We start from the raw sequence: 16,216 nt of genomic DNA, 5'->3' as shown, positions 1-16,216 counted from the left end.
ACTGGCTCACGCCCTCCTGGAAATGACAAAGCTGTATTGAAGCCTAGGGAGAGCAGCTAAAATGGCCACGCTCTGTCCATTCTAAGAAACCACCTCCTGTCTTCCTGCATACAAACTCAGGACTTGTTTTTTCCAGAAAGAAGGAGAGATTCAAAGCTGCATGGTCTGGAAGGAGAAGGATTGATCCTGCTCCAAGAAGCTGGCCTCTTCTCAGTCTTTGTCCTCCATTGGGTCCCTCTCTTATGCAGACAACACCAACAGATCCTGAGAAATGAAAATGCCCCAATCTGTGAATTCCAATATTATGGCCCTCTCTTCTTGCTACTTTCTTGGGGTAGGGAATTATACTGCCTAAGAATTTGGAGGAGTGTTGTTCCAACACAGCCCAGGGATGTGTGTTATCCCTTCCTGCTGCACCCACATCACCAAAATCTGGGATGGAAGCTGAACAACCTGGGGGTTCAGGTGGCCATCTCATCCATCCTGCCCATCAGTTAAGCCATTCCATGAAAAATCAGAACATTAGCTCATAAAATTTTGACCTTCATTGCTTATTGACTAATGCTGAGAGCATCTGGAATAAAAAAGATGAGCTTCTGATGTTAGTACAGAAGAGAAAATATGAGTATAATGAAGACTGTGGGGGAAGGGGATGACTACTGGAATATTGCAGCTAAAGCAGTGTTTTTCAAAGCTGGCAACTTTTATATGGACTTCACCTCCCAGAATTCCCCAGCCAGCATGCTGGCTGGGGAATTCTGGGAGGTGAAGTCCATATAAAAGTTGCCAACTTTGAAAAACACTCAGCTAAAGGATACCTTTTGTTTAAAGGGAATAGAAAGGGAGGAGGAATTGCACTGTATGTTAAATATGCACTGCAGCTTTGAAATCCAATGGATGCCCTAGAGAACATCTGGATAATAATCAATGAAGGAAGAAAAAAAGCACTATGATTGCTGATCTCTGTTCTTGCCCTTCCAGCCAAGAAGATGTAGATGATGCCTTCCAAAAGCAAATGGTAGATCTTTCAAAGAGGTGAGGAGGCAAAAGGATGGGGGATTTCAATTACAACATCTGTTGGGAGCCAAATTCTGCCAAACCTGGTCCTTCTGGGAAATGTCTGATTTCTCTTGCTGGACATTTTCTCCCTCAGCTATTTTTGGCTGATGCTAAATTGTAGGGAAGACTTTGTTGAGGAAGGGGATGGTCTCAAGGAGACTTTCCAGCTCTTGTACTCTAGGAAAGGCATGTCACTCAGAAAGAGACACTGGCATTAAATATGATTGGGGCCTTCCCACCAGTGACTTTGAGTTACCATCTGTGGTCACCAATAATGGTGACCACAAACGCACTATGACGTTTGTCCAGTCAGGTCTTCCAGAAAGCATTAACAGGTCTTGACAATGAGGTATCCTGACCCTTTAACTCTCTCCCCCACTCACTCACACTCTGTCTCCTACGTATACATTACAAACAAACTTCCTTTTGTAGTACTTACTTCAATGACATCAATATCAGTATTGTTGAAAACTATGTTCAGCAGCTTGGGGAGAGGAACGCCGCCACCTAAGACCTCTGAAACCACAAACAAAACCGATCAGATTCCCAAGTTCAAGGGCAAACTAGAGGCTTTGCTTCCTTGTCCTTTTCCTGGCCTCTGCTATGAAATGTTGCCCCAAATTTTTTTTAAAAAAAATCTGTATTTTGCAATATCTTGTCTTATAAACAAGCCACGTTTTCATTTTGTTCCATATGTGAAGTCTGCGGCAGTTCTCCATAGCTACAAAGGAGACCCTTCCCTTTGTAAACTGAAAATCACAGCTACTGTGGTCCTCTACGTGGCCCATCCGTTTGGCATTCCTTTCCCCCAAGCAGAGGTGTCACCACATTCCGGCTTTGATTAACTTTTGTTATCTAGTAAACATTAATAATGATCTCCAGCATTGACTAGCTGGTTTCTCTTCTTTTTTCTATCAGCCAAGGGATCGATGTATCTTGGAAAGATGGCAACAGCCTCAGCTTTAATAGCTGGAATTTATGTTTTCAAAACAGGGGATTTTAAATCATCTTCTTCTCCTCTCCCCAGCAAGCTTGAGAGAGCCACTAATGCAGCTTAAGGTCTTTGAGGCCCAGTTCGCACGTGGGAGACGGTCCTCCTCTTCATCAGAGAAGACAATCTGGTACTGACATGTTCACAGAGGGCAATGTCTCTTTCCAGTTGCCTAATAAAAGGGTTGCCCCTGGGGATGTTTAATTACCGCCGTTGTCTGTTCATCAGTTGGCATACAGGGTGACGCAAACAGGAGCAGCATCAGTAGCACAGACAGTTATCTGTCAATTGTCCACAAAGTAGCTAGAGCCATGTTTCTCAACCTGGGCAACTTCCAGAGGTGGGGACTTCAAGTGCCAGAATTCTCTAGCCAGCATTTGCTGTGGCCGAGAACTGAAGTCGCCACCTTGCCCAGGTTGAGAAACCCTGAGTCAGAGTCTCCCAAAGCAGTTTTCGAATTCCCTTACCGTTCATTGCGGGAAGGAATGCCACTTCAAAGATCTTGCCAACCAGCCCCTCCATGAGGGAGACCTGCACCCAGAGGAAAAGCATTTTAGTGCCCGCAGCTCACCTGAGGGGGGAGGCAATTTACTGTTATGAGCCCACATTGCCGTCCTTGAACTGAGTCCAGAAATGACTCTTGGTTGCAAACCTTCCTAGAACCTAAGTAAGATTTACCTTCATAGCTTCTAAGATGGGATATCTAAATAAGACCGCTCCTAAGTCATTCTCTGCACTTGTAAGTCAGTTACGCCTTTCTGCCCCGCCCATTCACTGTCCAGTAAGCATTGGCATGGTATACACCTAACCAATAAGGCATGCAGTTAAAAACGTTATGTGTGAACATGCAAGCATCCGTGTAGAAATGCAGCTTCATGCAGATACGGGGGGGTGGGGTGGGGTTTGACAGTGTATTGCTGAAGGAATCCCTGGCTTTCTGTCTCTGCTAAATTACCTCCTTTTCCTGTTCCATCACAAAGAGAGGGCTTCCTGTGTCTCAAGCCCTTTCCTCGCTTGCCCCAAAGCTTGGCACCCTCATACCCCGGCTGCCTCTCTTTTTCTGCTGCAGTCCCCTGACTTGGCTTCCTCTCCCTCCCCAGCTCAGCAGGGAGACTGGTTTCGCTTTTCCTTGGCTGTGCAGGCTAATGGTATTTCCGCCCAAAGGACACTCTCAAGGTGGGGACAATCGGACATGGTTTTCTGTCCACTCCCTCGCAAGGAATTCAGGGGTGGCAGTGACTGGTGGGAACAGACCGGAGAAGTGGGAGAGAAATCGGCGATGGGGCAGAGCGTTTCATGCCAGTGTGGGTTTTCCGCCAACTCCAGGATGATTGGAGGGCACTTCAGCTCAGCCATGGCAAAAGGCCCAGAGGACAATTATCTGATTTCAAGTCCCAGCAGATGGCAACGCCTGGCCACGTACACAGACCTGCCCGTGAAGTGATCAGGGATGAAGCTGGACTCGAAGATTTTACCTTTTTGTCCTACTTCCACCCCAAAACAGGCATCACCTTTCCCACACCCCAGCAAAGGACCAGACTTTATTCTTACATCAAATTTCCCAATGTTGGAGGAATCCAGCTCAATATGGGACCTGCAGAAAAAAAGGAAAGGGGAGTGAGAGGACGGAGGCATCTACAGGGAGCCAGCTGTACTGTGTGTGAGGGTTTGAGTGCATTTCCTCGCAGTCTTACTTATATTTATGTTGAATTGTTTTGAATGTTGTTGAAGATTTGCTTTTAAGTATTTTGTTTTATTGTATGCTGCCCAGAGTCATGTTTGTGAAATGGATGGCTATATAAATGATAGATAGATGATAGATGATGATAGATGATAGATGATAGGTAGATAGATAGATAGATAGATAGATAGATAGATAGATAGATAGATAGATGATAGAGACAGAAATGATAGATAGATATAGATACTGGGGACTCCTCAGTTCTTTCCTTAGTGGCTGCAGGGAGGGAGGTCCTCTAGTGAGAATATGAGAGTCCTGGATCCTGAACTGCATCCGGTGCAAAAGGTCTCTCTTGACTTCCCTTATTCTGGAAGGCCTCTCCCGCTCCCCCCAGACTCCTACTGCCAGGGATGTTCACCAGGAATGGTAAAAACAAGCCAAGATGGCGACCCCAACGGTACAACTGAAGCTCTGCTCTAAGGTTTTTAAACCAGAGTGTAAAGTGAAAGAAACACGTGCTAAAATGGCAAAACACATAACCTCTAAAATTCAGGACATTAATATATAAAAAGTAGAAGATCAGTGTTAAAACAGCAGCAGGAGAAAACCTAGTTAAAATCACTGAACCTTAAAAACAAGCCATATGACAATTGGAAGAAATAAGTCTTTACTTACTTGTCTAGTTGAACGCTAATTTTTAGCTTGTTGTCTTCAACAGAAAATTTGGCCAGCAAAGAAGCTTTCTATAATGACAAAGTGGATTCATCCTGATATTATTTAACCAAGCCACTACCTCTGTGTGTTGAGGACAGATTGCTTAAACCTACTACCCATGACTGTGGACCTGTAGACAGCCTTTTGCTGATCCAGTGGGGCACAATGGAAGACAATATGTAGATGGATAAGGATCCAAGCAACTGTTTTATGAATAATTCACAGTTGCAGATTGCTCTCTATCAGAGAAGGGCCCTATTTCCTTTCTGGTGCACTTTATGAGAAAGGATCCATCAAGTCTAATTTACTTCTGTAAGTCTAATTTACTGTAGATATATTGGTCCTAAATTGCTGGAATTCACTTGCTGGAATTCTTGTATCACCTACTGCTGTCACCTAACAAATCTTGTTAAAGAAAACTTGGTGAGATTTGTGCTTGGAAAATCACTTTCAAAGAGCTACCAAAGGTCTTCCATTGATAGGGTACAAATTGTGCATCACAACACAACACAAACCTTGGCTTCTCATACTTATGATTTTCATCACAATGTCACTATGCATATTTCATCATTTGTTCCACCACCCACCAGGGGCTTTTGCCTTGTACCAGATCACCCCGCCTTCACTGAATCCATAAGCAGGTGGGAGTCATTCCTATGTTACTTGCTACATTTTCCAGCAGGAATCTAAAGCACAGCCCTTCTGATCTCACAAGAGAGCCTTCTCCAATTGATTCCAAACTGTGTGGGGAATTATGGCCTAAATGTGCAGGAATAGATGTACACAGAACCAGAACTTTTGGTGGAAATTGGGCTAGTGTGAAATAAGGCAGGCTGGAATGCAGTAACATGGCTCAGGCAACTGAAGGTCAGACTTTTTACAAACATGTATGAAATCCCCCCCCCCCCGCCACTCCCACATTACCAAGCAAAAGGAACAACCAGGAAAAATGGTTTCTGGAATGTCATGGCCATAACTTCATACTCACAATGTTCAGGACACAGAGAGATTTGTCAGCAGCATCTGGCTGGGTTGCCAGTATTTCTGAAGTGGCCTGAAGTATAATCAGGCCCATATCTTTCTGCAGTTTCACAGCTGGAACTTCGGGGACAGACACCTTCAGGAGGAGGGTCTGAGGCTCTGGGAACATCTGGAAGATCTGTGGATCACCCAGAGAAAAGATATAGTTAGCATAACGATTTGCTCGCTGGCAACTTCTGTGGTTCCATTGTGAAACCTAGAAAGCATCGTAGAAGGAATGTCACCTAGCTTCTAGGAGGTAGGACCATTTATTTAATTGTTGATTTATAGCCTGCCTTGTCTCCAGAAACTCAAGGAAGCATACATAACCCAACCTCTTCCCATTTTTTTGTACAACAATAACCTTGTGAGCTGAGAGAGAGTCACTTAATGGTCTTCTGATAGATTAAAATCTATGTCTCTCTATTTCAGTCCAGCATCGCCTCACCATGCTGGTTCATTGAAAGATATCCAGTCTTCCCCAGCCTAGAGCCACATTGGCTGGGAGGTAATAGGAAGTACAGCCTAAGACACCATGAGGGCACTGTGTGCAGCAATTCTTGCACATTAATGCTCAGCTGAGTTCTGAAAACCACTGGTTTTTTTTTTTCAAAGCCTAAACTGAGGAGGCTTACCGCCGGAATCAATGCCCCAAGAGTTGAGGTTGTCAGAGGAGGAAGTTCAGGGTACTGGTAAAAGAAAAAAAATGTCCCATAGGTATACATGAATATTCGTGTGATATATTATTTATTTCTTGGCTACATGGACCTTGCTCTGCATCAGGGTGTGCCAACATTTAGCCCTTTTTCCCGATAAGGCTCAGACTAGAACTATGAAAAGGAAAATGCTCTGAGTGTAGACGGAGAGCTTTTCAGTTGAACTGGGTCATCAAAATCCAGCTCTGCACAGCTGGAGCTAACTTGAGCAGGTTCCAGATTAGAGGATCCAGAGGTCAGAACATCCCCTCTTTAGAAATCTAGGAATCAGTTGTCTGAAATTCTGAATTTTCCAATGCTCTGAGATGCCCCTCTCTTCCGTGACTGGCCTGAAGGCCACAAAGATATTGGAGATCCTGCCCAATTGTATTTGTATGGGCAGCCATATAAATTATTTAAGTACCTACATGCATACATGCATAACCGAACAAACTCACCATGCCATCAGAGATGTCAACATTCAAAGCGCCTTGCTTCTGCAGGACACCCAGCACTGAGCTGAGGAAGTTCACTGAGAGTCCCAGCTGAGAGTTGGTCGTATCAGCCATTGGTGGCATGGGTGGCATGGGCATTCTTGGTGGCATGGGGATGGATTCTGGCTTGCCCAGTGGATAGTCAATTAGGGGGCCTGCTACCTGCCCAACCACAGTCTAGGAGGAAGAGAGATAACAATGGCAAATCCCAAGAAATGCTGGATTCCCCTGTTATGGTCTCCTTGAGCCTTATTGACCTCATGATGGAAATCACAGCCAGGTTTCCAGTTGCACTAAACCACGATTGATTTAACCATAGCTGTTGACTCAACCACATTTGGATGGCTTTTCCCTTTACTCTAAGCCAAGCCCACACAAATCACGGTATGGCTTAGCATGATGTATGACAGCTCAAGTACCAACACACCACTAACCCATCATTGTGCCTAAAGGCATTACACTTTAAACGTGGCCACAAAGTCATGGATTTGCCGCAAAATATCCTTTGCATAAATAAAGGATCATATTATCTCTGCAAAAGCAGAAAGGTTCAGCTGCGGTCAAGACCTCCCAGCTTACGACAATCCTCCCTGTGAAATTTTGTTTGATCAGGTAATGTTACTATTGCGCTTGCAGGAAGGATCCGGATAGGAGGAGGTGGTCCTGAGAGGGGTTTCTCCTTTAGAGCACCAGCACCAGAACAAAGCAAACCACATCCCTGTTCTCAGTAACGTGATATTTGGTTCTGGTTCATGGTGGCAAAACATATTCCTCCCTCCCACGATCCAGCACTGCTTCCCCTTCCTCAGAAACAATATAAAAAATCTTCCTTCTGTTACCATTGGTGTAATCTGGGGACATCCTACTGGAGTTCTTTGTCAGCTAGTTGGATTTTCGCCAGCTGAAATACTGTGGCAACATCTGCAAATATGGTCCAAGAGTAAGAGCTCCCTGGCCAGGTGCACACAGTATGCTTAGTTGGGTCAGTTACAAATCTAGTAGCTGCATTCACACAAAATATTGGCCTTTGTCAGTATCAGTCTTTCTTAGTTGTTTCTATGGCTTACTGTGTTGTGCGAAGCCAAGACTCCTGGTTGGCTCATGGTTCAGCATAATGTGCGAGTTCAGAAAGTGGGTTAATTCAGCAACCAGGTACCTACGTGGCTGTTGGTAAAGCTGTTTCTCACTCTTCCTAACAGTACTTTGGGCTTAAATTTTAACCCCCAAAAAAACATGCTGTGCAATGCCTGTGATCTCAGATGTGTGTATCTGGGATAAGCTTAGAATCATCACGTGTATATGTAAATCCTAAATTTTCTCATCCCCAAAGAAGGTAAAGAACTAGAATTACTACCATAATCCTGTCTTCTCCATCTGAAGCCCTACCTAGTGAGTCCAAAATGAAGACACCCACATGGTGGGAATTGGCTCTGATAATTCGCAAGACCAACTCTTCTTGTGCCTTGCTGGTAGAACCAGAGGGCAGCTGAAGCAATGCAGCAGAACGAACTCACTACACGCAGACTTACATTTAAATCAATTTCCAGGAAATGTCCTGTGACTAACGGGAGGCTGGAGACTGTATACTGGACACTTCCTAGTATACCCAGAGGGACCAGAGCTGTATAGAAAGAGAAGGGCAGCAGGTACCATTAAAAGTGCTCCAACACTTGCCAGTTCCCCGTACTTGCATCATCAGGTTGCACATCTCTAGACCAACAGGATCTGGCCTTGGAGGTCCCATCTACAGATACATTTCCCTGCCCAGAACTCAAGCTGGAGATTCACCAGAATGCCAAATCTGGCTTCCAATAAACCTCCAGAAGACACAAGTTCTCACCAACTCAGTTCTCCAAGAAATTCAGACTGTTCTCAAACTGCCTCCCTATAGCACAACTAGACTGCAAATCAACATATATGCACACATATAAAATTTTGGAGAATATAAAATATTTCCCTGCCCACCGTGTAATGGCACTGATAACTAGGAAACTTTGGCTGCGTTCACACAACATGCTTAACCAGGTACAAGTAAAGGCATAGATACATTAACTCAAGGTAGTAAGCATAGCCGGGGTTAGTTTTGCACATTTTGTTTGATTTTCTCACTTTATGTGGTTAAGTTGATGATTCTGTCTGTTGTGTGAACACTGAAAACAGATTAGCTTGGTAAACAGTTAAATGTGTTCTCAAATTCAGCCACGTGGATGACCAGCTTACCAAGCCTCTTTTGGTAAACTTCTGTTTGGTCAGCTGCACTCAGCTAGTGCCCTGCAACGTGGCTAAAATCTGCAGTTTGTAGCAATACAAAGAAGAAGTAGCCAATTTTTGGAAGACACAGAACTGTGCCAGAGGAGGGGAAAAAATGCTGCAACCCCACCTTGGCCTCTCTACCCACAAAGGGAAACAAAGGCGCGTCTTCAAATGTATGGGAAGAAGAAGGCAAACGCTTACAGTTCACAAGTCCAAGCTGCTCATTGACAAGGCCCAGGACAACATCGAGGACAGGACAAAGCTGGAAAAGTTAACATGTGCATGAATTTCTTGCAGAAGATCATCAAGAAACAAATTGGCAAAAGAAGCAAAGCAACCATTATATTAAGGGTTATCCCCCATCTTGTCTGTCCCTGTTAGTTTCCTCATGTGATGGACTGGAATGGAGGAAGGGGGGTGAAAACGGTGCTCTCGTCTCCAGAGCAACGCTCTGGAGATAAGCGGAGAAAGCTGGCGCATCCCTAAACATTCCAGAAGATAGTAGAGAGTTGTGCCTGGGAACTACTGGCGAGTCTGAAAAGATTCTGTAATAAGCGCTAGCTAATAAACCTTGCTGATTGAACCTACATGGTCTCCAGGAGTTCCGTGGGCTAGGCCTGACATCAATCTTTTCAGACTCGCCAGTAGTTCCCAGGCACAACTCTCTACTATCTTCTGGAATGTTTAGGGATGCGCCAGCTTTCTCCGCTTATCTCCAGAGCGTTGCTCTGGAGACGAGAGCACCGTTTTCACCCCCCTTCCTCCATTCCAGTCCATCACACCTCATTACATGGAATAAGACAGCCCAGAGTCCCAGCCACACATGTGATTGGGGGTATTTGTGTCCTGATGGGACCTTTGTTTTCACACAAATCTTGTGGGTGTGGTTTTGAGCTACCTGCATGTCCAGACCAATCACCTGACTTACCAGATCAGGAAGGAGCCTGTTAAGGACACGTGCTAATAAATGGTCCACAATTGGAAGAAGTCTGCAGAGAAAAACAAAACAAAGGCTTCAGAATCATCTATGGTTTGACAAATTTGCAGCAGAACGTTTGGGGAGCAAACTGGCTTCTCCGTGAGCACAGCTGCTAACTCTGATTGATCCAGGTCTTCCCGTTTCAGCTGTCGCTGAAAGCTCCAAGGCTTTCTGGGCAAAAAAGAAACATCAAAGTCGAAAGCAATTCCGGCTTTTGATTTCCCTCCTCCAAGTCATCATGGACGTGACGTTCCAAAGGGTGGAGAGAGATGGCATGGAGGATGGCCACTCAGCTTTTCTTGGAGGGGCGCGTGGAAGCCATCCATGTGTGATCCAAAGCCAGTCTTCTCCAATTGGGTGCTTCAGATACTCTTGCCCTAATTTTCTGCCATTCTGTGAAGCTGGGAAAGAACCCAAGAACTAGCTAGAACTTCAAAACCACCTCAGATTGTGTGTTTGTGTGTAAGGAAGTCAGTAGAAAGAGTCATTGTTGGCACATATATGGCAGATATATATGTGTGAGATGGGCAGCTATATAAATATGATAAATAAATAAAATAAATAAATAAAATTAGGCCTAATTGGAGAGCAGACCTAAGTGACCCAGTGATGACTTGGTGTTTGAGTTGGCTAAAATAAACAGAATTGTCCTTACAGGTAGTCCTCACTTAATGATGGTAACTCCATTGCTAAGCAACGTAGTTGTAAAGTCTAATGTCACATGGCCACACCATTTAGCAACAGCAGTTCCAGCAGTCCTGGTTGCTTTTGTTAAGTGAATCACCATAGGTTGTTAAGCAAGGACTTCATGTGACTGTGACTTGCAACTTCCTGCCAGCTTCCCCACTGACTTTGCTTGTGGAAAGCTGTCAGGGAAGGTTGCAAATGGCGATTATGTGACTGTGGAATGCTGCGAAGTCATAATTGCGAGCCATTCATCAAACACCCAAATCGTGATCACAGGAACACCGCAATGGCTGCAACTATGAGGACCAGTCGCAAGTCCCTCTCCTTCAGTGCTGTCAGAACTTCGAACAGTTGCTGAACAAATGGTCATTAAGTGGGGTCTACCTGTATTATATCACAAGCTATAGCAAGCACATACAAATGTTACAAATGAAAATATGAAGGTGGCCAAGAAGGCGATAGCAGAAGAGGGGCTGATACTCTGTTTGATGATGCTCACCCTCTAAGAAGTCTAATTTTAATGCCTCCCAGAAGTGTGTCACAGTGATCAATCACCAATGTGGGGTAGCTGGAGCTGTCCATCGTCAGCCGGACAATTGCTGTGATGTTCACCTCTAATCCAATGTCAAGGAATCCAAGGAGGCTGTAACAGAAGGGATAAGAAAAGGCTGTCCAGGTCACCCATGACTTATCTAATTTGGTTTCTTGCATTTCCCACTTCTAAGTGGATTGTATAAACTGATATTGGCCACAGAGCACTGGGAAGCTGACCTTCTTCAGCGATTGCTAGCAGTTTGCTCCAGGGATTTCAGAAGAAAAGAGACACAAAGGACTATATGTGGGACTCAGTCGCATTTTGCCTCTGAACATGGAGATCTCATTATTTAGCCTCCAACTCTTCTCCATGGAGATATCCAAACTAGCCTTCCCAACCTTACATTCGCCAGATGAGTTGGACTTCAACTCCCCGAATTCTCATCAATCAGGGCTTTTGAAGAAGCAAAGTAGAACAGCATATCAATTCTCTCACTGTGTTGAGAAGCTGAATTAGATATGTTTGAATTAAAATTAAAACAAAGTTTCCTCCAGCTCTAATCTGGCATGAGGAAGCTGCTGCCAAATAGCTTCTCTGGGTGTATGTTGTCCTACTCAGGGGTATCTCCAGATGGTGGGGGGGGGGAGTTAATTGATGAAGCATAAATCATAGCACTGCCATGTAGATCCTACTACTTATGCATTTCCGTTCAAAATAGAATGTAAGTACGAAAGGTTGGAGTGTGTGTCGTGATGTAAGAATGCACAATTCATTATTTTTCCACCATCTTGTTTAGTATAGGGACTTATGGTCCTGCTTACCTCTTTCCATTAAGTGCCACTTTGGTGTATAAATCCAGGTGGACCCCAATTCCAGGCAAAAGCCTCAGGTTGATCTTGGGAAGGGTCAGTTCTACAATTCGTAATCTGCAAGTAGAAGCAAAGTCATTCGGAGAATTCCATCTCCTTTGATCTACAAGAACCAAGAGCTATCAACTGCAGAGGAACCTGTTTAGACTGGAAATCAGAAAAGTTCCTGGCTAAATGCCTATCAGGTTTGATGGTACACCCCCCCCATCCCAAATTCTGCTTCTGGGTCATATTACAATGGGATAATTTTAATTTATGTCTTTATTTTATCATATTTATAGTTTGTCCCAGTTACTCAGGTTCTGGGCAGTAGACAAGTAAGGGAAACAATTAAAACCATGGTGGCAGTCCATAAAAAGCTAGATGTCCACTCAAAGCCTTCATCCCTGGCTGAAGGCTGACGATGAAAGATAATCTCAAGTGCCCTCTGGAACGTCAGAACGGTACAGGGCCACGTGTACCTGTAGGGGTCTACTACAAAAATAAAAAAAAAGGCCTGCCTTCAGGTCCCCACCCCTCTTATTTCCTTCCAGTAAGCGCTCCCTAGATGACCAGACCAGATGGTCAGAATCACATTTAACCAGGAAGTCCCTAATACAGTCTGGCACTACTGTATATAATAACCAGCACTTTGAACTGGGCACAGGAACCTCCTGGCAACCAGTGCAGCAGATCAAAAACAAGTTTGCACAACTGGGAGTCTGCCCGGTTCATGCTGCAGCAGTTGCAATTTCCACATCATCTTCAGAGTTGGTCAGGGTAGGGGTTACAATAATCAAGGTTTCCCTGCCTAGATGGGGCCATAATTGGTACAGCAGCTGAAACTGGGCGAAGGCCCTTCTGGCCACAGCCTCCTCCTGTTTTGTCTGTTTGTTTAGTTAGTTAGTTAGTTAGTTCGCTAGAAGATTTATGTGGCCGCTCATCTCTGGGTGGTGCGCAAGGTCAAAACTTAACAGTCCAAGGTAAAAATATAGCAATCCAAACCACAATATCTGAGGTCAAAGCAATAATCCCAATTTATAAAAAAACAGCATTAGCCAGCAGAATTTGCCTAACCTCCTGGCCCAAACAACTGGGGGAGCAGCTACGGGTTAAATGCCTAGTGAAAAGCTGACAGGGGGAAGCTGTTCCACAGGGCATCTGCTGCTATAGAGAAGGCACGCCTTTTGGCCCCACAAGTTGACATTGTTTGATGGAAGAGATTGGGGCATGCCCCCCACCCACCCCCGTTGCTAGATCTGGAGGGGTGGGCAGAAACAATGAGAGAGAGGTGGTCCCACAAATAATTTGGCCCTATGCCACATAGGGCTTTATAGGGGATAACCAGCACCTTGAAACACACCAGGAAGTCCACTGGAACCCAGTACAGCTCAGAGGTATTGCATGGATGAATCCCAGTGCACAAACACTGCACACACTGCTGCATTCTGGACCAGCTGCAATTTCCAAATGCTCTTCAACAGCGCTCCCGTTGGCAAATGATCTTCAATAGCACCCCATTATTACAATAATACAAATGGGAGGTGTCTAAGGCATGAGTGACCACAAGCAGGGCCTCCCAGTCCAGGAATGGGTGCAGTTGGTGCACAAGGAGAAGTTGCACAAAGGTCCCTCTAGCCACAGCTGCCACCCACACTAGAACCTGCTGGAACCAATTGCGCTAGCAAGAATTACAAATCTAAAACATGGACCAGCTCCTTCAGGGGAACCATGACCCCATCTACAGCAACCTCCAGGAACGATACTTCTGGCTAGCCAAAATATTTATGGACAAACAGCACCTCCATCTTGTTAGGTTTAGTCTGAGCACATTTCTTCCCATCCTGCCTCTTACCACCTCCAGACACCATCTCAGGTGATGAGGTACAATTGGATGTCATCAGGATACTGATAATACCTCACTCCAAAGTGGTGAATGACCTCACACAGCAGTTTCGTATAGATAGTAAATAACAGGGGATTGGATCAAGCTCTGTTGTATTTTCTCAACTGCTTTCCCCCCAGAGGAGAGCTGGAGACAGGGTGACCATTTTCAAATACTGCTGGATCAAGAGATGGCTTTTTCAAGACAGGGCACATTGCCACCTCTTTTAAAGCAGGTAACCTCATGCTCTCCCTCAAAGAGGCATTGACCACGCACTGGATCCAGCTGCACGCATCCCACCCACTGCTGGCTGAGCTCACACTGCAGAAGACTTCTCCACCTTTTGAGTTTTGCAAGTTTAAAAGAATCTCCAGCTACATTTCTCATTTCACTTGCCTCTGCCCTGTTGATGTATGCAAAAGGAGCAAGCAACTGCTGCTTAATTTCCTTGTGCCAAGAGAGATAGAAGTTGAGAGCTGATAGAAGGTTTTGAGGCTGTCCTCCTTTCTCAATTCTGCACTGAGTCGATGTGGGGCAGGGAGGGTTCCCCTACTTACTGCTTCTTATTGGACTTAGGGGTAGAGTCAGCCATGGCTGCGCCAGCAGAACACCCTTCCTCCCTTCCTTTCTAGGAAGAGGGGAGGAGCTGGTGGTTTCAGTAACGGCTTTGTGGGACTCCCCCAAGGCTAATCGCAACCTCCAGTTATAGACTCAGCCTCTTTAGCTGACTGAGAAGTTTCTGTAGACAACCTTTTCTCTCTCTCTGATTGCGATGCTGGCATTTTCTCACACCGATTCCATGTATCCATGAAGGGGGCAGGGTAGGGGGGCTCAAAAGATCAAGATGGTGGCCATGACTGCACAATGGAAACCCCTCCTCCTTTTTACATGTCCCATATGTGTGGGGGCAGGCCTTCCACTGCACGGTTGCTGCCACCATCTTGGCCGTTTTGATCTCACCCATGCAGATGCCCCTGGGACAGGTCAGGATGAAGCTTTTATTTGCCCAAGGATATAATTTCTAAAGCTGGAGCTCCCATGAAGAGACTGAGCCCATGAGACTCAGATTTTCTTACCCTGTCAGCCCTTGGACTGTGCTGAGTAGACCTCCTTCTCCAAGGATGCCGAGGACTCCACCTCCGCCAAGTAGGCCTCCATTGCCCAACAGGCCTCCATTGCCAAGGAGGCCCCCACCGCCACCAAGAATTCCTGCAGTGCCAAGCAGACCTCCATCACCCAGCAAGCCTCCTTGGCCTAGCAGACCTCCAGCACCTGGACCTCCACCGATGCTGCCACCACCACCACCATTAACACCTGTTCCTCCAAGCGAGCTTCCAGTGACCCCACCAAGAAGTCCCCCTTCTCCTCCTCCTCCTCCTCCTCCTCCACTGAGCAAGCCTCCAGTGACTCCACCAAGAAGTCCCCCTCCTCCTCCTCCTCCTCCACTGAGCAAGCCTCCAGTGACCCCACCAAGAAGTCCCCCTCCTCCTCCTCCTCCTCCTCCACCACCACCACCACCACCAAGCAAGCCTCCAGTGACCCCACCAAGAAGTCCCCCCTCCTCCTCCTCCACCACCACCACCACCAAGCAAACCTCCAAGAAGTCCTCCTCCACCACCACCTCCTCCAAGTAAGCCTCCAGTAACGCCTCCCAGAAGGCCTCCACCTCCACCACCCCCAAGGAGGCCTCCTAGTAGACCATTGTCTCCACCACCTCCATTGCCAATTGGCACTTCTCTCATGGCGCCTTGAAGGGCATTGCTTTGTGCCATCGAGTTGCTGACAGCTGCAAAACAAATAACAAGAAAGTAGTGTATAAAAAGGGGAAGGGACAATACGGCTTCACTCGTGTTTCTGCTTGGCTCTTTGGGAATAATCAAGTTCTGTACATGGGATGTCTTTTGTAAATAAGGGCAGAACTAGTTTTTATTTCAAGAGATGTGCAGTAGCTGCCATTGCTATTCATCTCTTTTCTTTCTTCCCCAGAAGATCAGGAATATGAGAATATCCTGGATGGATCACACGGAATGTCCTTCCAGAGTGATTCTGAGACACAGCACCTGTTTTACATGCAAAGGTCCCAGGTTCAACCCCCAGCATTTCCAAATAGTGACCTTCTCTAACTCTTGAAGACTGTTGCCAGTCCGTATCCTTGCATCAATGGGTGTTACATATGGCAGTGTGGACAGTACTGAGCTAGATGGCGCAATGGTTTGATTCAGCTGAACATCCACAGTGCTTCAGGTTGTGGGGGAGGTCAGACTAAGTGGCTTGTAGCCCTTTTCCTTCCTTGCTGCCTTTCACTTACCATTATGCAACACGCCCTGGTTGACTCTGATGACAGCATCAGTTGGAAGGAATTGACTTTGTGATGG

The 16,216-nt window shown here is 45.8% G+C and overlaps 1 protein-coding gene across 1 annotated transcript; it reads right to left on the bottom strand.

The window, feature by feature from the left end:
* Window positions 1-240: 240 nt before the first annotated feature.
* LOC148214308 (BPI fold-containing family B member 4-like) lies at window positions 241-15,619 on the bottom strand. Its single transcript, XM_088153873.1, has 15 exons — window positions 15,463-15,619; window positions 14,918-15,329; window positions 11,930-12,034; window positions 11,073-11,216; window positions 9,836-9,896; window positions 9,109-9,169; window positions 8,184-8,275; window positions 6,619-6,831; window positions 6,101-6,154; window positions 5,434-5,604; window positions 4,407-4,474; window positions 3,602-3,644; window positions 2,518-2,581; window positions 1,499-1,575; window positions 241-264 (listed from the first exon to the last, which is right to left on the bottom strand). Exons 1-15 carry the CDS (start codon window positions 15,611-15,613, stop codon window positions 241-243), a joined length of 1,740 nt encoding a protein of 579 aa, XP_088009999.1. The 5' UTR covers window positions 15,614-15,619.
* Window positions 15,620-16,216: the final 597 nt, after the last annotated feature.

This window comes from Python bivittatus, unplaced genomic scaffold, assembly GCF_059951505.1.
Source record: "Python bivittatus isolate LINGU-HERP-01145 unplaced genomic scaffold, Pbiv_v1 ctg000700_np1212, whole genome shotgun sequence".
NCBI classification, from domain to species: domain Eukaryota; kingdom Metazoa; phylum Chordata; class Lepidosauria; order Squamata; family Pythonidae; genus Python; species Python bivittatus.
The sequence above is the reverse complement of the archived record's forward strand: the minus strand, read 5'-3'. Positions and strand labels throughout refer to the sequence as shown.

Coding starts and splice junctions, on each gene's coding strand:
- LOC148214308 (XM_088153873.1), bottom strand. CDS start 15,613: ATGGCACAAAGCAATGCCCTTCAAGGCGCCATGAGAGAAGTGCCAATT. Junction 12,035..14,917: donor ACAGTCCAAGGGCTGACAGG/GTAAGAAAATCT, acceptor TTCTACTTGCAG/ATTACGAATTGTAGAACTGA. Junction 6,832..8,183: donor TCCTGGAAATTGATTTAAAT/GTAAGTCTGCGT, acceptor TCTTCCTCCTAG/ACTGTGGTTGGGCAGGTAGC.